The sequence below is a fragment of the Stenella coeruleoalba genome (assembly GCF_951394435.1).
Source record: "Stenella coeruleoalba genome assembly, chromosome: 1".
Taxonomy (NCBI): domain Eukaryota; kingdom Metazoa; phylum Chordata; class Mammalia; order Artiodactyla; family Delphinidae; genus Stenella; species Stenella coeruleoalba.
In genome coordinates, this window is record NC_137169.1 from 56,777,133 (window position 1) to 56,797,656 (window position 20,524).

The 20,524-nt window shown below is 41.9% G+C and overlaps 1 protein-coding gene across 2 annotated transcripts in view; it reads left to right on the forward strand.

Annotated features, from left to right (window-relative positions):
- PDE4B (phosphodiesterase 4B) overlaps positions 1–20,524 on the forward strand; it is a gene marked incomplete at its 5' end in the record, with an annotated part of 592,264 nt that overhangs the window by 462,938 nt on the left and 108,802 nt on the right. For both annotated transcript variants that reach the window (XM_079919229.1, XM_079919230.1), the window contains 2 exons: positions 9,826–9,862; positions 9,995–10,065. In XM_079919229.1, the coding sequence (XP_079775355.1) occupies positions 9,826–9,862; positions 9,995–10,065 (108 nt within the window). The remainder of the gene's footprint in view (positions 1–9,825; positions 9,863–9,994; positions 10,066–20,524) is intronic.

A 20,524-nucleotide genomic window follows, 5' to 3' on the forward strand; every position in this document is an offset into this window, starting at 1 on the left:
TTAAAAGGATCATACACCATGATCAAATGGGTTTTATCCGAGGAATGCAAGGATTCTTCAATATATGCAAATCAATCAATGTGATATACCACATTAACAAACTGAAGAATAAAAACCATATGATCATCTCAGTAGATGCAGAAAAAGCTTTTGACAAAATTCAACACCCATTTATGATAAAAAACCCTCTGGAAAGTAGGCATAGGGGGAACTTACCTCAACATAATAAAGGCCATATATGACAAACCCACAGCCAACACAATTCTCAATGGTGAAAACTGAAACCATTTTCTCTAAGATCAGGAACAAGACAAGGTTGTCCACTCTCACCACTATTATTCAACATAGTTTTGGAAGTTTTAGCCACAGCCATCAGAGAAGAAAAAGAAATAAAAGGAATCCAAATTGGAAAAGAAGAAGTAAAACTGTCACTGTTTGCAGATGACATGACACTACACATAGATAATCCTAAAGATGCCACCAGAAAACTACTAGAGCTAATTAATGAATTTGTTAAAGTAGCAGGGTGCAAAATTAGTGCACAGAAATCTCTTGCATTCCTATACACTAATGATGAGAAATCTGAAAGAGAAATTAAAGAAATTAAAGAGAAATTAAGAGAAATTAAATCTGAAAGAGAAATCTGAAAGAGAAATTAATAAAATACCTAGGAATAAACCTACCTAAGGAGACAAAAGACCTGTATGCAGAAAACTCTAAGACACTGATGAAAGAAATTAAAGATGATACAAACAGATGGAGAGATATACCCTGTTCTTGGATTGGAGAAATCAACATTGTGAAAATGACTATACTACACAAAGCAATCTACAGATTCAATGCAATCCCTATCAAACTACCACTGACAATTTTCACAGAACTAGAACAAAAAATTTCACAATTTGTATGTAAACACAAAAGACCCCAAATAGCCAAAGCAATCTTGGGAAAGAAAAACGGAGCTGGAGGAATCAGGCTCCCTGACTTCAGACTATACTACAAAGCTACAGTAATCAAGATAGTGTGGTACTGGCACAAAAACAGAAATACAGATCAATGGAACAGGATAGAAAGCCCAGAGATAAACCCATGCACATATGGTCACCTTATTTTTGATAAAGGAGGCAAGAATATACAATGAAGAATAGACAGTCTCTTCAATAAGTGGTGCTGGGAAAACTGGACAGCTACATGTAAAAGAATGAAATTAGAACACTCCCTAACACCACACACAAAAATAAACTCAAAATGGATTAAAGACCAGACTAAGGCCAGACAGTATGAAACTCTTAGAGGAAAACATGGGAAGAACACTCTATGACAAAAATTACAGCAAGATCCTTTTTGTCCCTCCTCCTAGAGAAATGGAAATAAAAACAAAAATAAAAAAATGGGACCTAATGAAACTTTAAAGCTTTTGCACAGCAAAGGAAACCATAAACAAGACTAAAAGACAACCCTCAGAATGGGAGAAAGCATTTGCAAACAAAGCAGCGGACCAAGAATTAATCTCCAAAGTTTACAAGCAGCTTATGCAGCTCAATATTAAAAAAACAAACAACCCAATCCAAAAATAGGCAGGACACCTAAATAGACATTTTTCCAAAGAAGATATACAGATTGCCAATACACACATGAAAGGATGCTCAACATCACTAATCATTAGAGAAATGCAAATCAAAACTACAATGAGGTATCACCTCACACCAGTCAGAATGGCCATCATCAAAAAATCCACAAACAATAATTGCTGGAGAGGGTGTGGAGAAAAGGGAACCCTGTTGCTCTTATGGTGGGAATGTAAATTGGTACAGCCACTGTGGAGAACAGTATGGAGGTTCCTTAAAAAACTAAAAATAGAACTACCATATGACCCAGCAATCCCACTACTGGGCATATACTCTGAAAAATATATAATTCAAAAAGAGTCATGTATCACAATGTTCATTGCATCACTATTTCCAATCGCCAGGACATGGAAGCAACCTAACTGTCCATCGACCCATGAATAGGTAAAGAAGATGTGGCACATATATATAATGGAATATTATTCAGCCATAAAAAGAAGCAAAATTGAGTTATTTGTAGTGAGGTGCATGGACCTAGAGTCTGTCATACAGAGTGAAGTAAGTCAGAAAGAGAAAAAAAAGTACTGTATGCTAACACATATATATGGAATCCAAAAAATAAATAAATAAATATATATATATATATATATATATATATATATATATATATATATATATATATATATAGTTCTGAAGAACCTAGGGCAGGACAGGAATAAAGATGCAGATGTAGAGAATGGACTTGAGGACACGGGGAGGGGGAAGGGTAAGCTGGGACGAAGTGAGAGAGTGGCATGGACTTATATATACTACCAAATGTAAAATAGATAGCTACTGCGAAGCAGCCGCATAGCACAGGAAGATCAGCTCAGTGCTTTATGACCACCTAGAGGGGTGGGATAGGGAGGGTGGGAGGGAGATGCAAGAGGGAGGGGATATGGGGATGTATGTATATGTATAGCTGATTCACTATGTTATACAGCAGAAACCAACACAGTACTGTAAAGCAATTATACTCTGATAAAGATATTAAAAAGAAACCAAACCAGAACTTAAAAATATAATAAGGGCACACTTTCGTAATAAAGAATGGTCCTTCCCAAGAAAACACAGTTGTAAACATGATCTCATCCTATCAAAGATACTAATAACAAGATATATTAAAAGCTTTGAGTGAATAAAAATAGCCCAGAATTTTGTTTTGCAAATATTTCAGCATGCCAGTAAAACTTTCATGTGTTTGTCAGTTTAGGAATTTATATTTCTCAACACAACAAGAAGTAGAACTTGAATATCCAGATTCTTCTGAAATTTCGTTTTTTCAGGACCATGTTGGAAAATCCAGTTTTACACAGGTATTTTGAGCTAACCTGAAGTAATGCTCTCAAAGCTATTTCACCCGATTATTACTCTTCAGTGATTTGAAATAGAGGAGCAGCAGCCCCTGAACCTCTTACTGCTTCTCCTGCCTTCTACCCATAAAGCCAAGAAAAAGAAGGACAATTATAGATTTCGAGTCTTGACGTGAAGGCTGCTAGATGGGGGCTGCAGCATGTTCCCCGCTCAGGAGCCCCTCTCTCCAGAACAGAACAGTCACGAATTTACACACGAGGTAGAAAACTTTGCATAATTCCTCAGCATTAAATCTTAACAGTAGAGACAAAACTAGCTTTTTAAAACTTCTCATCTCAGCTCTTTCAGGAGGAAACATATAGGCAGGGAGAATGAGTGAAAAAGATACTGAGTTAAAAAGTAAATGGAACATTAAAAGTGGCTTTAGCATACAGCAACAAAAGAGAGACTGAAATAATGCTTTCTAGTAAAGAAAACAAGATCACCATTGGGGCTTCCCTGGTGGCACAGTGGTTGAGAGTCCGCCTGCCGATGCAGGGGACACGGGTTCGTGCCCCGTTCTGGGAAGATCCCATATGCCGCAGAGCGGCTGGGCCCGTGAGCCATGGCCGCTGAGCCTGCGCGTCCGGAGCCTGTGCTCTGCAATGGGAGAGGCCACAACAGTAAGAGGCCCACATACCGCAAAAAAAAAAAAAAAAAAAATCACCATTGGATCCCAAAAGGAAATTTCACATGCTCTCCTAGATGTGGCAATAATTTATTGGTTTCTGTTTCGTTCTAGTAAAGAATGCTTTCTAGTAAAGAAAACAAGATCACCATTGGATCCCAAAAGGAAATTTCACATGCTTTCCTAGATGTGGCAATAATTTATTGGTTTCTTCCTGTGTCGTAGTCATCTTTAGCGTAATGTCTTTGTATACCAAGGTATAGATTTCCCAATAGGAACATAAAGTACCAGAAACTGGTGAGGCCAGTTAGATTACCCCAAGCTGTGGCGGGAACCACCCTGGACAGAACCAAGTTTTAATTACCTACCAGTAAAGCCACAGGGAAGCAAGAGCCATGTTTCCTTCATTTGGTCATCCCATTTGTAGTCTTACACAGACAAGGAACTTTTTAAAGCCATCATTTGTATGCGATGTAAGTAGTCTCTAGAGAGAGCAGTCAAGGGAAATGAGATCTGAGAACCAAGAGGAAAAGCAGAAATAAGAGCGCACTTAAATTTAAGACCTGTTTATTGATGGACTACCAAAAAAGTACAATGTGGTGTCTAAGACTTGAGTTACAGCCATCGTACTTACTAGCACCATGGCTTTAAGACATTGAGTATTTTTTGTAGTGTCTAAATTACCTGTAAATAAAAGCACACGTTTATTAAGCATTTCCTATATACTATTTAAAGTCCTTTACATATTTTAACTCATTTAATCCCTATAACCCCAAGGTAGTTGGTACTGTAATTTTCTTGTCTTAAAGATGAGGACACTGAAGTACAGAGAGGTTAAATAATCTGCCCAGTAAATGGGGAATCACGGCTTAAATCCAGGGAGTCTAGATGATTAAACCATATGGTTATCCAGTACATAAACAGACTCTAAATAATGATGAAAAATAAAAAGAATGATACGAATCTCTGCTCTGCCTGCCTTTCCAGCTGTTATGAAGATTATATACATCCTTTCTTTTAACAAAAATTTACTTACCTTTAGGCACTTTGCAAACAAATGAGACACTTTCTTTATCTTCAGGGGAGCTAAAAGATTAGTAAGTCAATAGGCAGTTGTAATACCTTCAGAAAAGGGCAATGTCTATGGAAAGGGTTGCCCTGGACTTTGAGAGATCTGGCCAGGCAAGGCGAGCAGCCTGCTTCGAGGGGTTACAGCTAAGCTAAAGGAGTTAGCCAGGCAGAAAGGTGTGCAGGAGGAAGGGCTATGCGCTCACTAACTCTCTTGTTGTCAAGAACATCTGGGGGGACCACAGCTCAATATGGCTCAGGCAGAGAACATGAGAGCATGAGGAAGTGGTGAGAGACGAAGCCAGAGAAGTAAGCAGTTCCCTCATCACAAAGGGCCTATGTGAGGAGTTGGCATTTATGCTGCAGACAAGCAGTGGGGGGCTACGAAAGGCTTTAAAACAGGAAAATACATATTCAGATGAATGTTTTTGAAAGATAACTCTGATTACAGTCTAAAGAACAGTTTGGGGGCTTCCCTGGTGGTGCAGTGGTTGAGAGTCCGCCTGCCGATGCAGGGGACACGGGTTCGTGCCCCGGTCCGGGAAGATCCCACGTGCTGCGGAGCGGCTGGGCCCGTGAGCCATGGCTGCCGGGCCTGCGCGTCCGGAGCCTGTGCTCCGCAACGGGAGAGGCCACAGCAGTGAGAGGCCCGCGTACCGGAAAAAAAAAACAAAAACAAAACACTTTAGAGGGTGGACAAGCCTAAAGATGTTTCCAAGAGCCAAATGGGAAGCTGCTTCGGTAATCTGCATCTTAAAGGATGGGGATCTACATTAGAACAGATCCAGTGGGCGATTAATAAATATTTGCAAGTTAGGATCAGCATATGTTGGTGGTTGACTGTGGGATGAGGGAAAAGAAGGTTTCAGGCTTGACCAACAAGATAGGTGCTTGCACCATTCCCCAGGGTCAAGAACATACTCTTACCACATGAAATAAGGGACATGAAAATGCTTTGTAAACTGTAAGGTACAATATAAATATTAGTTCTCTTGATTGTAATGGGGGCAGAAATGACTACCCTAAAGAAGTTCTCACCAGCTGGGAAGATAGACATGAAACCTACTATAATGAAATAATGATACCTACTACTAATACGAATAACTATAACTAATGAAAGTGCCTTTATGTGCCTAGCACTGTTGTAAGAGTTGTACATATATAATAACTTATTTAATTCTCACAACACCCTATTTTACAGGTGAAGAAAGTGAGCCATAGAGAGGTTGCCTAATGTCTCATAGTTAGTAATAGTGCAACTGAGAAACAAACCAACACTGGCTCCAAAAGCTGTGCTCTTAACTACAATAGCATATGTCTCTCTCTAAGGCAGACGAAAATTAGTATTACAAGAAAAGTACGTGTAGTCATGAAACAGAGGAAGTTAATATTAATAAAACCCAGAGCGTAGCAGTAGGAAGCAGCATTTTTGCTTCCTAGAAAAGCATTCATTGTTGAGAGCAGACCTACACTCAATTCTAAGACCCACAGAGTTCTATCTCCAATTATCCTACAAACTTGTAATGTGCTAGTTTTGTCACTAGATGGTGCTCGTGCCACGGTTCTGATATCTGGCCTCGTTCCTGAGAGGTATTGTCCGCTCTAGTGGTTTGGACAACTAAGAAGTACATCAGTTTTCATAACCAATCAAGTGTTTTGTTACATTCATGCATTTTATTATTAATGTACCAAATTATGATTTTAAAAATTGAGAACGGTTTTATAAATAATCTGGCTATACTCAAATAGAAGCTTTTTTCTTTTGTTTCTTCAACTTGCTATGAGTTATCTATGAATTACCTGATCATTTCTCTAGCAACTACTGTCTGATATACAGCGTTAGCTTTTACAGCTCCAATTCTTTAAGGGACCCAGTGCTGGGGATCTGAAAATTCGTCTCTTGCCTCTGAGTGTTCTGCTCTCCTAAACTTCAAAATTTCATGATAATAGTCATTTTGACACCGAGCCCTCTCTTAATGTGTTTTTTCTTTTAACCTGTGTTTAATCATTAGTTTGTACTAATGATTAGTAGCTTTTTAGTTTTAGTAGCTCCCCACTCATGCAACAATACATCAGCTTTAGGTGCTACATATGTATGAGATTTGCTTGTATTATCTAACTTTTGTTGGACATGTAGACTCCAGAAATCCAGGAGCCATAGATGACCTACTTAAGTCTAGCACTGTCATTTTATACCTAGCTCACCCTGATGTCTTCTGAACAATGTGAACTTCACAGCAGAAATCTGAACAAATAGAAAGATATTTCACCCATCTCCAAAACATAGCTTGGGAAGGGGCAGTTCTTGTAATAGCCCGCCACCCTGCATTTATCACAACTACTCCTCTCTTAACAAGAGCCCTGAGGTTCTCCCTTTGACTCTCTCTCTCTATACACCCCTGCCATTGCTTTAAGGGGCCCCACTGTTGTAGGTACCTCCTAAATCTCTAGCTCTAACCCCCATATTTCAGTCTTCCCACTTGCTGTTTCCACCAGGATATCAACGAATACCTTAAAACTCAACATGTGAGAAGGTGACACGTCTCTTCCAACTCCTCACTTTTTAACTTCTACTCACAACTTCACTATTTTCCCAGATACCCATTTTTAAAACTGAAAATAGTATTTCTTTATGACCCCTTATCCAATTCAATGCCAAGTCCTTGGCAAGACGTTCAGGGTCTATTCCATTTGTCTTTTCCTGTTTCTTCCTCTGCCTCACCGATGTCTTCTCATCCGAATGACGGCGATATCCCCCTAACCCATCTTCCTGGCTCTGTCCTCTCTTCCATCCATCTCTTGTATCCATAGCATTTTATTGGGTTGGCCCAAAAGTTTGTTCAGATTTTTCCGTAATATGTTATGGAAAAACCTGGGATTTCCCTGGTGGCTCAGTGGTTAAGAATCCACCTGCCAATGCAGGGGACACGGGTTCCATCCCCGGTCCGGGAAGATCCCATGTGCCGTGGAGCAACTAAGCCCGTGCGCCACAACTGCTGAGCCTGCACTCTAGAGCCTTCGAGCCACAACTACTGAGCCCGCGAGCCACAACTACTGAGGCGGCGAGCCACAACTACTGAAGCCTGTGTGCCTAGAGCCCGTGCTCCACAACAAGAGAAGCCACACAATGAGAAGCCCGCACACTGCAACAAAGAGTAGCCCCCGCTCGCTGCAACTAGAGAAAACCCATGCAGCAGCAAAGACTCAACGCAGCCAAAAAGAAAAAAAAAAAAAAACCAGATAAACTTTTTGGTCAACCCAATACTTTCTAAAGCACTTTTCTGTTTGCCTTTCTCACTAGAAACCTTCACTGGCTCATTTCTTTTACTGAGTTGAGCACCAGCTCCACAACCATTGTCCACAATGTCCATAACTTGGGTGTGGGGGGACCTTTGAGTCTTATCCCCTACAAATGTCTGTCACTGCTCGGCTCTAAACAGCCACCAAGCATCTCCATGTTCAGGACTTTCCCATTTCAATGCCTCGGTTCTTGCATTGTTCTCATTAGTAGCACCTACCATCCGTGCCTTTTAAAGCCTGCCCTTCCAGGTTCATCTCGAATACCACTCATTCAATCAAGCCTTTTCTACTATGTCTAATCTGTAATTATCACATCTCCTTTGCACCCCATTAAGTATCAATTGTTTGTATTTTCTCATTCTGTATTTATAATATCTACTGCCGTGTTTTGGACATTTTTCTGTCTCCTCTGTTTTAATTTGTGGGGATCATGAATTCTGTATAATTCAATCAACTATGCAGGGTCGTCATAAAACAGGAAACGTAATGTTTAAAAGCATAGATTTTTGGAATCAGTCTTAGTTCTTTCATTTATTAGCTGTGTGCTAGCTAAGCAGTTGCTTACCTGCTCTGAGCGTTGATATTACCTATAAAATGGGAATAAGAGTCATTGCCCCAGTTCTTGTTACAAGAATTAAATGAGATTTCATGCAGAGGCTGACAGATGGTAATCACTCAAAGAACACTTACTCTTGTCAGTGTTCTTTTTATAGTCACTTAGTCACTGTACAAATCAGATGCACAGGAAGTTTAATGAAATTGAAGGGGGACTTCTAGCTAAAGACCAAGGTAGAAAGGAAAATATTGTATTAAATAATACCCCAAAGTAAAAGCCCATGCTGGAGAAGAGGCCCCCAAGGGTGTAGGTGTTATCCAACCCTGGATCCCTAGGCCTCACCTAATGCCTGGTACCGGGCAGGTGTTTAATAACCATTGGTTGCAGTCCCGTCGTTAGCGAATAAGGTGCCATATACGTGTGGTGATCGTGAAGACAGAGAAGATGATCAGACAGTGAAGGAAACTCACTGTCCGCCACCTTCTGTGCGACTGTTAGGATTTACACTGCAATACGAATTGGCCTGATTGTGCGTCTGCAGCTCAGGCCAGCCTGCCTTCTAACGGTTTTAATGGAGACCTTGCTGAATGCGGATTTAAGAAGAGGTATCAAAGCATGTGTCAGAGAGAGAGTGCACTTCTGAAAACACACTTTTGACTCTTCCTAAGTACAGATTTATGTAACACTAGGTTCAGCTGAATCAGATCTTTGGGACAAAGTGAGAGACCATGATATAATAGTAGGTTCAGTCCCTACACTACACTCCCTTAAAAGCTTTTCCTTCGGTACTTTAAGAAAAAAGTTGTCTTAAAAACAAAAAGTAATGGGATTCCCAGACAGAAATCTGTGTTTAAATGGCATGAAGGCTGTGGTTCAAATCAACAAAAGCGAGGAAATCCAAAGTTAACCTTTATCCAGACTGTGACGCCATTTTTTCCAACTCTGTGTGTGCCTGTGAGCAGCCCTCCTTTTGAAGTTCCTGGCTCTGGCCACCAAAATCCACAAATTGCTCTGAATTACAGTACTCTGGGTCTGCTATTTAATGGGAAAATACCCTGAAGATCTATGCTTACTTGCAAGTGTTTTTATGTATAGCCACTGTACATCCAGGAGCCATGAACCTGGTGGGTTTTTTTCTTTCAAATTCCTGAAATCCCCATCTGCACCTAAATCAGTCCTGCCTTATATCCAGGTGGAAGAATTTGTATAACATTTGTATTGCTAACACTGATGAAGTTTCATATTACAGCTTATATGACACAGTTATAATTCAAATGCATTTACAAAATGTTTCTTTTCTCTCTTTTCACCAGACATGGCGATGACTTGATTGTAACGCCTTTTGCCCAGGTATGTATCATGCTGGCCTGCCTCCTTCTCGCTCCGTCTCTGGGTGTAGTTTCTAAGTGTAGCCTCTAAACCGGCCCATTCCTCTCCTTTTGTTCCTAACCATTCCTAACAGTGGAAACATTTTACTTCTAGGTCCTTGCCAGCTTGCGAAGTGTGAGAAACAACTTCACCGTACTGACCAACCTCCACGGAACACCCAACAAGTAAGCGTGCACTTTTTGTGGCGTTATAAATCCTTTCCATAAAGGCGAAACCCTGAACAGCACTAAAAAAACCCACAACCCAACACTCATGCGTGGCATTTGCCCTCCTAGCTAGGTTAGGATACATGATAAAATTTAAAGCAGGATGGATCACCATAGTATTTTAGAACTGGTAAGATGTTAGAAATTAGTCCAGATCTTATTGTCTTTGTGCCTTTAACACTTAGTAGACAGGAGTTCAACAGATGAAAACATGAGATGGGTTTTTTTTTTGGACCTTTGTATTTACTACTTGAAAGTGTGAAGACTCATCAGTAAAGACCGTAAATTCTATTAAAATTCTTTTGGAATAAACTATTAACGAGTTCAGAGGATTCAAACTTAAAATGACACGTACCAAAAGTGCAGGTCCAGGTTACCTGTTTTTTGATAATATATAAACAGGTTCATGTAATTTGATGATAAGAGTGGGATTATCTTCTCTTCTGCCCTCAACGAGCTACATAAGCTTGGCCATTTCAACTAACAGGGCTGAACATTGGTGTCCTCATCTGTTAAATGAGAGGTTTGAACTTAATAACACTGCAGTAATTTTCTCCTCCGAAATCATTTCAATCTGTGGGTCTAAGTGCTATGCAGTTCACTATCCAGCAATTTAAAACTCATCACAGGGATCAGAAGGTCATAGAATCAATGATCCTGGGATGGTAGGGCCAGAGGAGAACTTTGAGAAATGACTCAGCCTCTTTGTTTTACAGAAGGAGAAAGCAGGCCCTCAGAAGTCCAGCAAGTTGCTAACAACCACACCATAGGCTAAAGATGCGCCAGGGCCAAATCCTAAATCTCCTGATTTTTCTCAGCTAGTGTCACCATAGGACACCCTGTCTCTCCAGTCTTTGTGAAATTATTCATTGACCCTCTACTTTGCTTTTATCCAAATTTTTATTGCGTGGAGTTGTTAAAAGCGAGAGTGAACCCTGCTTTGAATGCTAACTTTTCCGTTCACTGTTCTATCCCTTTTCCCGGAGCTTCCTGTGAGAGAGTCCTGCATAGCCCCGTGGAGTTTTCCCATCGTTGGTCTCTCCTCCTCTAAACTGTTCTCCAAACTGCCACCAGAGTCCTCTTTCTCGCTTGCTGTTTGGCCATGTCATTCCCCAGCTTGAGGCACTTCAGTGGTTCACTCTGATCATTACGATAAAGTTTAAATGCGTGTGCTTGGCCCCAAGGCACCGCGTGATCCAGCTCGAGGTACTTTGATTGATAGTTGATTGGGTTTATATCAGATGCAGTATACAGGAAAGCTAGAGGCTTGCCCAGCCTCGTTTGCAGTGGTGCTCCCTGTTTATTGTTAAATAATTCACTCAACAAGTATTTATTTAGTGTACCATTCATCCACACGTATATGTGTGTACTTAACAAATATGTATTGGGCACCACCTTGTACCAGGCACTGGTGATGTAATAGTGACCAAAACAGACAATTCTCTGCCGTTTCAGGGTTTACATTCTGATGGGAAGTGCCAGGGACTACAGAGGTGTACAATCAGACCAGGTCTCTGGCCACATTAAATCCCATTCTAACAGTTGTGGCCTGGTTGTTCCCTGCATGTTCTACTCCATCCTAATTATGGACTTACTGTTCTCGTTTCCTAGTGTCTCTCTCCACCTGCCAGTGATTGCCTCACTGAATCCTGCTTGTCTTTTATAACACTCATTTGTGTTATCTTCACCAGGATGCTTCCCCTGACCCTGCCAAGCCTGGTTGAGCGCCCCCCAGTGGCCCCAGAGCACTCTGCAAATCATGTATGGATCTCTGCCACGACCACTAGACTGTGTGTCCCCATAAGGACACTTGAAATTTACATTTACTTTTCCTTGACTTTCTAAGAATTAGCAGAATGCCTGACACATAGTGTGTGCTCCATAAGTATTCATCAAGCATATAAATCTCTGAATTACTCATTGTTAGAGAAAGACCACCAAATGTTTCGAAAATTATTTTTTCGGAAGTGATCCTTTCCATTTTTCCATCTTTTTTTCTTTACAGGATATGGCCTCTGGGGCCTTATTTATTGGCTTCATAACTCAATTCTACCAACGGAAAATTATGTGACTTGGGCAAGTTATTTCACCTCTCCAGAGCTCAGTTTCCCAATCTATAAGATAGGGTTGTTCTGAGGATGAAATGAGTTACTATTTGTAAAGCATTTATAACAGCATCTAGCTCATAGTAGTAGGTGCTCAATAAATGTGAGTTATTATGAGTGATAGTTACACTTCTCTTGCTGAATCCAGAAACAGTGTAATACTTTGGAGTTTTCACATCCCTTATCACAGTTATCATCACCGTAAATGATGTTTATGACCCACGTGTTGCCACCACACTATGAACAAGGAAGCAAAGCTCAGGGAGATTAAATGACTAGTGCAAAACAGCTCACTTCTGACGGGATGAGCAGAGCCAGTGTTGAAACATAGTATCCTGGTTCTTTTGCAGTGTTCTTTTGTAGGAAAACTCAGGTTTTTTCCTTCCTCTGTAGGGAAAAACCCAGTTCCTCCCTCCCGGGTTTGTCTTCCCAGTGAGTTTTCTTTACTAGTCACACAAAACACTTCACTTCTGACACATCTGGTCACCAAATACGTGGAGGTTTTCCCCTCGCAACAGCAAGGAAATGTCCGACACCAGCTGGGTGTCCCACAGTTTAACTCAATCCTGATGCTATCTGACATAACATCAGATCCCACAGGTTAAGGGCTCAGTCCCACAAGATTGCCCACCACCTCCCTCCCCACTCCAGACACCAGTTGTAAGCTCAAGTTATCATCTTTGCTTGTGACCCACCAGCTATAAGATTCCAACGACACCCCCCTTAATTAATTTCATTCATTTGTTCGAGCAGCCCACAGAACCCAAGGAAACATGTACTCATGTTCACCAGTTCATTAAAGGATATGATAAAGGATACAGGTGAACAGCCAGATGAAGAGGGCAGAGTCTGAGAGGGTCCTGAGTGCAGGAGTTTCTTTCCCTTGGAGTTGGGGTGCATCACCCTCCTGGTGTGGATGTGTTTACCCGCCTAGAAGCTCTCTGAACCCTGTATTATTAGGATTTGCTGGGGGCTTCTTCACAGAGGCATGAGCAATTATTAACTCCGTTCCTAGCCCCTCTCCTAGGATGAGGGGTAGGGCTGAAAATTCTAAGCTTCTAATCATGGATTGTTGCTTCTGGGGACCAGCCCCTATCCAGGAGAAATCCAGGACCCCACCCAGAGTCACCTCATTAGAACAAAAGATGCTACTAGTGCACTTATTACTTAGGAAACTACAGGGAATTTTAGGAGTTCTGTGTCAGGAAGCAAGGGTAGAGAACAATATATGTCTGTTCTACTCTCTCACATCTTTCCATTTACTATACCTATTCAGTCTTCTGGTTATGGGACGAAATCTCTGAAGGCTTTGGAACAGAGTCATTCAGGAAGAACTCATGGAATAGCTGAAGGTCAGAGAGTCTGAGGCAGAGACATGAGCTAGGAGAGCGTTTCAGGAATTAAAATATGAAGAGTGAAACCCTGGACCAAGATGATGGAGGTAGGAATTGAGGAGGAAGAGATGAATAAGGATACATTCCCAAGGCTTCTTTAACATAGCCCGGCTCAAGGCCACTACACTGCACAGCTCCAGGGAGAAGGGGCGCCAGTGGTGATGTGTCAGGGCGTTTTCAGTTACTGGTTTGTTGGCATAGGCTCGGAGGTCCTTCCTCTGTTAAAGCATTGGGGACTTAAGCCTAACCCTGCTTATTATAGGCTATCAGCTGAAGCTACCTTCCCGAGATCAGATTTTTCCATAGCCTTGGGGGTTTTGAACCACATAAACCTCCATCGTTACCATATACAGAGTGCCCTAAGACCATAGTTGCCATATAGAGAGCTCACCCAGAGCCAATTCTCACACTCTGACTGAGGACCACCCTCCAAATCATGGCTGTTTGTGTCACCTCTGGTCCAAACCACACTCAGCAAACAGAATAGACCAGCAGTAGAATAGTTGCATCTAACGATCATTCCCAAATCCATACCCATATTTGTACAGAGTTGATCCTCCTACTGAGTTCAAGTACTTCCTTAAAACCAACATGTCCACCACCAGAGCTTCACCAAAGGGAGTTGAGCTTGCCTTGGTCTAGTTCGGGCTGAGAAGTGAATGATGGAGCCGCCTGGCAGGGGCAGGTTGGAAAACTGAGGGTCCATTTAATGCACTTTATTCTATCCCCAGATAGTCAATACCCTCAAACAAATAAAAACAACTGAAGACAAGAATATCTGTCAGGAATGGATCCACCATGCTAAGAGCATTCCCCCTCCCACCCCAACCCAGATATTCACTTATCTCGACAACTGAAACTATAAGGTTCATGGAACTCAGACGTTGTTCTCTGGGATATTTGACTTGGGTTCCAAAGTTCTACTCCTTGCCTTGAATGTAACATTTAAGCAATAATTATGTCCTCGGAATGGTTTTCATGAGACATTTGGATAATGTGTTGTTTTTATATGAAAAGGAACTCCCACATAGAACTATAATTCTCATAAGGCAAGATTTCCTTTATCTTTTGGCTCTTTGCTCAGCAAAAGCAGTTCATTGTCTGTCTGAGCTTTACCACCCAAAGGGTGAAAATCTCAGAGTTCCTATTGAGGTGATTTCCTTGCACTTCCTTGAAATGTTCTATTGAGGGATGCTTGATTGGGCTTGTATTTCTTGGCTTCAGATTAAAACCTATATATCCTTTGTCCCAGGAATTTTGAAACTGTAGCTTTCATTTAGAGTTGTTAATTCAGATAAGCATTCCCTAAAGCATTTACTGACTTTAAACAGATTGATGGAGAAATCACATGTAAATAAGAGTACCTACATTCATCAGACTGATAACCAGGGAATCGAGCTGGGAGCAAAGAGCTGTCCCCATCATCCAACTCTGTCACTAACATCACACACATCACCGGTGGCTACCGGGAGATCACGTAACATCACTGTATTCACATTCTTCCGAGGTATAATTAAATGAACATGTATGAAATCTTTGAGAAAGAATTAATAACCACTCGGTTTTTTTTTCAGTCTTTCATTGCCTTGTGTTCTTTGGCATGGGATTTGAATTAGCTGAGAATAATAAAAATCTTGAGCATTCAGAGCTGGACAGAACCTAGCCAAATTTCCTCAGAGTGAGGGAGGAAATATATGTAAAACCTCTCACACAGGAGCTGGCACTCTGTAAATTAGCAGAAAATGTTAGTTGCTGCCTGTTCTCCCCAGGTGAGGAAGAAACTGAGAAGTTCAGTGAGTTGCCCAGGGCTATAGGGTTAGAAGGTGCCAGAACCAGGATTAGAATTCCTGTCTTCTTATTCATAGTCCAGCTCTTTTTCCACTGTGTTATTCAGGGCTGGAAAGTATTAACTGCTGTGGCCATATTATCCTCCCTATTAATATCACCATCTTTACAACCCAGGCGTAGAACTTATGATTCTTCTGTAAGTTAGGGACCTTTGGACTCGTAATGGGCAACCAGTGCCATTTTCTTCCGGCACTCATCCCAGTTTTCTAATTGGTGCTCTCATGCCCCACAAGCAATAATGCAGCCTCCGGATGTCATTCATTCATTTCAAATGTATCGAGCTTCTTCTTTGCACCAGCTCTTGAGAAAAAGTGATGAACCTTTATAAACGTACTCCTTGCCTTTCCAAAACTTACACACACAGATGCTCACCCGAATTAACAACTCTAAATAAAAGTTATATTTTCAAAATAACTCCTGGGACAGAGGAGTTTATGTAAATTGTGTAATTTTTTAGAAGCCATTGGGAGGATCAGGTGCTATGTGTCGCTGTGCCGTTAAGAAAGCAGAGATTTCCAATATTGAGGGTCTCTTGGTTCTATACCTCTTTTCACAGAAGTCTTGTTTGGAACTCAGGAAGATAGTTAAAATAAAAGTATTTAAAAAATATATTATCAGTCTAATCAACAGCTATTGACTACCTATATCGTACCAAATACTTTGCCAATTACAAGGTTACAAAGATGAATGAGATTCAATCTTTGTTTAAATTTCTCACAGCCTAGTTGAGACAGACAAGAGAATGGGAATTTTAATGCAGTAAGAGCAGTGCTAGGGTGGGGCATAGGAAAGTATAGGTAGCCCAGTGAGTAGTCACAGGAGGGAAGGATCCTCTGAGGTGATGCCGAGTGCAGTCCTAGAACATGTGAAGGAGTTTGCCGCTTAAAGAGGAGAAAAGTGGTCAGATGAGCAAAATATGTGCAAGGGGTCCAGCAACACAAACAAATTCTGAGTCCGAGGAACAGTGAGGAGTATGTAAAACCAAGACTATAGAGGAAAAGGAAACCAGATAAAACATTCATATGGTATTTGGCTTCTCAGATCATTTTCACATCAATGGTTCATTCAATCGACAGTTTACCAATATGTGTGGAGTTCCTACTTCACGCGAGGCAAGTTGGGAGGTCCTGCAGAGGGCACACGAAAGGGGTCAGAACTGGAGCCCACCGTCAATGGGTCATTGATGAGGGGAGGGGATAGTCCATGGCCATATGAGTTGTAACATGAGGGAATAACCCTGAAGGTACAGATGAAGCACGCTGCGCGATTAGAGAAGGAATCATTTTTTAGCTTCCTTTTCGGGAAGGAAGAAATTTTCCTCTTTCTTTCTAGGTTCTTCTGGCTGGTCTAAGAATTAAGTGGACATGAGACAGATTAGTAGGGGAAAGACAAACAGAAGTTTAATAGCATGTATACATGGGAGAGGCCCAGGAAAACTAAGTAACTGGACAAAGTGGCTGAAACCCTCACCTTATACACCATTTTCAGCTAAAGACCAAAGAGGATATTGTGGGGTAGGGGTTTGGGACTTGAAAAGGAAGGAAGGCAATTGACGTGGAAGTGGAAAAGCAAATGTTTGGTAAATAAATGTTTGCTGGACCATGCGGAGACAGACAATGGCACACAGAATGGAATTTTAGCAAACAGACTTCGCTGGGTTCCTCCCTGTCTACCATACCTAGTTCATACTATACTTATCTGTGGTCAGAGCTCCCTTCCTCTATTTACATTCTTTTAGGCTGTTAAAGGTCAAAGTTTCTTCCTCGGTCTTTCGGGCCTTTTCAGCTTGAAATAATCCGTATGCCAAGAGCATTTTGGGTAGCAAGTTCTCCTCCCTACAACAACATTCTTTGGAGAAGATGGCATTTGACCTTTGAAGGTATGATTCTGATAATGGGGTTTTTTTTTCCCCACACATCCAAGCAATTCTCTGACACCACTTGGGTGTCCTATAATTCAATTCAGTTCTGACATTAATAACTTGGAGATAGCGTCAGATCCCGCCGGCTAAGTGCTCAATCCTACAAGACTGCCCCTCCCCCGCACACCCCTCTCCCACTACACACACTGGGGACACCAGTGGGAAGCCCAGGCTCTTGCCGGGGCTTCTGACCCACTGGCTAGAGGTTGGAGCTTCCCACAAGCCCTTCCTTGGGTTCAATGAACTTGCTAGAGGGGCTCACAGAACCCAGAGAAACATTTTACTTGCTAGATCACTGGTTCACTATAAAAGGATATGACTCAGGAGCAACCAGATGGAAGAGACGCAGAGAACAAAGAGGGTGCCGGGGGAGGGAGCGCAGAGCTTTCCCGCTCTCCAAGTGCATCCCTCTCTCTGAATCTCCACGTGTTCACCAACCCAGTCTTTTTGAGTTTTTACGAAGGCTTTGTTACAAAGGCATGATTGATGAAATCATTGGCCATTGGTGACTGAACGCCATCTCCAGGCTCTCTCCCCTCCCCAGAGGTTCAGGGTGGGCCTAAGGCTCAAACTCTCTAATCACAAGGTTGCGACCCCTGGCAACCCCCTCCTTAGATTAGGTAGTTGCTGGTCCAAAAGTCACCTCATTAACATAACAAAAGACACCTTGACTGCTTTCCTCACTTAGGAAGCTCCATGGATTTTAGGAGCTCTGTGCCAAAAATGGAGCCAAAGGCCAAATATATATGGATATTTCTTACCATAACTGGCAACGTTATAGAATGGAGGTGATACTGAAACGTGCAGATTTGTGAGAGGAAAGCTTCCTTCACAGAAGCACGGCCTGAGCAGCGTCCGGAAAGGAAGAGCACATGTTCAAGAAAAAGGAAGTGATCAAGTGTGGCCTTGGCAAAGTATGACTTAGTTCTTTCTCTCATTCCTTCATTCATTCTTCCATGCAATAAGTATTTACTGAGTGGTTGACATATACAAGCATATGTTGAGGCCAGAGAGCAGACTTTGAATGCCAGGCTAAGGCGTTTGGAATTTAATCTCTTAATTATTTCTGAAAAACAGCCCTCAGCATTAGTGCAGGTGTTATCAGCAGATGGGATAGTACAAAGAAAATGCACTTTGGATGCAGAAAGACTGAGCTTTGAATCCTGACCTTGCTCTTATGAGCCATGTGTGCTTCAGCATATTTCTTAACTTCTCTGAGCTTCAGTTTCCTTTTCCTTAAAGTGAGATGATGATACTCTCAATGGAAGCTAAGAAGTACCAGCACAGTGCCTAGCAGCACAGTGCCTAGCAGAGAAAAGCACGCATTGGATGGCAACTTCCCTTTGCTTGTCACCGCAGGAGAGCAGAATGTGTGATCCCAAAATATGCCACTTTGGCACGTGGATTATTTCGAGCTGAAGGCAATCAAGACCCAGCAGATTCAAGATAAACTTTTACCTCTCCTTCAACTACCTCAAATAATTGTAGTTGGGGGCCTGGCTGAAAGAGCGACAGAGCTAATATCAGAGATAACTTTTATCTGAATGACCCAGCTGATGGCAGAGCAAACGTCTAATTACAAATCATCTGCGCTTCTCATTGTCTGGTGAACGACCCTCCGAAACTTTGAAGCCCTAGGCTCCTGTTCCATTCCTTAGCTCAGGATGACAGATAAGTCCCAACTTACCTGTTGCGACTTGCCCTTGGGTCTTATATTCTTATGGGGCTCCCTTAAGTATGTAGTTAAATTTGTTTGTCACCTGTTCATCTGTCTTATGTCAATTTAATTAATAGGCCAGCCAAAAGAACTTAGAAGGGTAGAGAAAATTTCCTCCCCTACATCATACATAAAAATTTCATGCCACAGAGAGTTTAAAAGTACCTTGCCTAGAATCACCCAGCTAGTAAATGAGCGATAAATATGAACTCTGTCCATCAGACCCTGCAACAATAAGATATGTTTACCTTGAAGCTATATTACACCTAAGGGACCAAAAATGGATTTGGAATACTTTAAATCTAGGAAAGTAATTTTGTGGCCACACCAGTAGGGAAACCCTTCCTTTTCAACCCCTTTGCAGGCCATTTAGAACTTGGCTTCCTTCCCAACCTTGCCTGTGCATCAGAATTCACAGAGCAATAGTAAAGTTACAGATTCTCATGCCTTGTCCCAGATACCCTGAAATAGACCCTCCAGGGATGGAGAAGGGAATCATATTCTCAATAGCTCCCCAAGTGATCAAATGGCGTCCATGTTTGAGACCCATTGGCCTGGAGTGTCACTCTCTTGCTCACTGCTAATATCCTGCTTGCTCTTTAGTGGGGCAGACAGCCCTCTATACCAATGGCTTTGCAATGTGGCCCCCAGGTCCACGCGGCATTAGTTAGAAATGCAAACTCTCAAGCCCACCCCAGGCAGACTGAATCAGAAATCCTGGAAGTTAAGGTTCAGCAGTGTGTCTTAATAAACTCTGCAGGTGATTCTCTGCACCCTAAATTTTGAGGGCCACTGCTCTATCCTGTTTCTGGGAGGCTCTCTAGCAATGCACCCTGAATCCTGGAGAGTCTGGCAAAGCATGAGAAGGATGGCAAGAGCAGCAAAGAAAATCAGGGTTTTAGGGGGAGGGGGGTAAAAAAGATAAAGAAGGAAGAAAGAAAAACGAGAAAGAAAAGGAGAAGGAACCCTAATATTTGTGGAGCATGAGTTTGTTTGCTTGTTTCATTTGACTTGCTTTGTGCTGTAGAATAACGCTCAGTTTGACCATGAAAAGCCTTTTCCGTAAGTTAGGCCACCTAGATTGCTGTTCCTAATGGCTGTGTGACCTTTGGCGAGTGATTCCATCTCTCTGGGTCTCAGATTTCTGAGGTGGAAAAATGGGAGGCCTGGACTGATGAATCTCCAGGGGCTCCTCTGGCTGTAGCTTTCTATAGCACCACCCAAAGGAGTTGGGATTCATGCTTGTGTTTGATGTCATTTCTGAGCAAGGGTATCATCTTTGGAGGGCCTCCTGGGGCAGGGAAACCTAAAGCAGAAGGACTGGTTAGGGACCTGGAGTAAATGACTTCCTTCCTGGAGTGCTGCAGCATCCGGGAGGCTATGCATAGGGAAATTCCAGGCCATCTGGGTGTAAGAATTGCAGTCACCCACG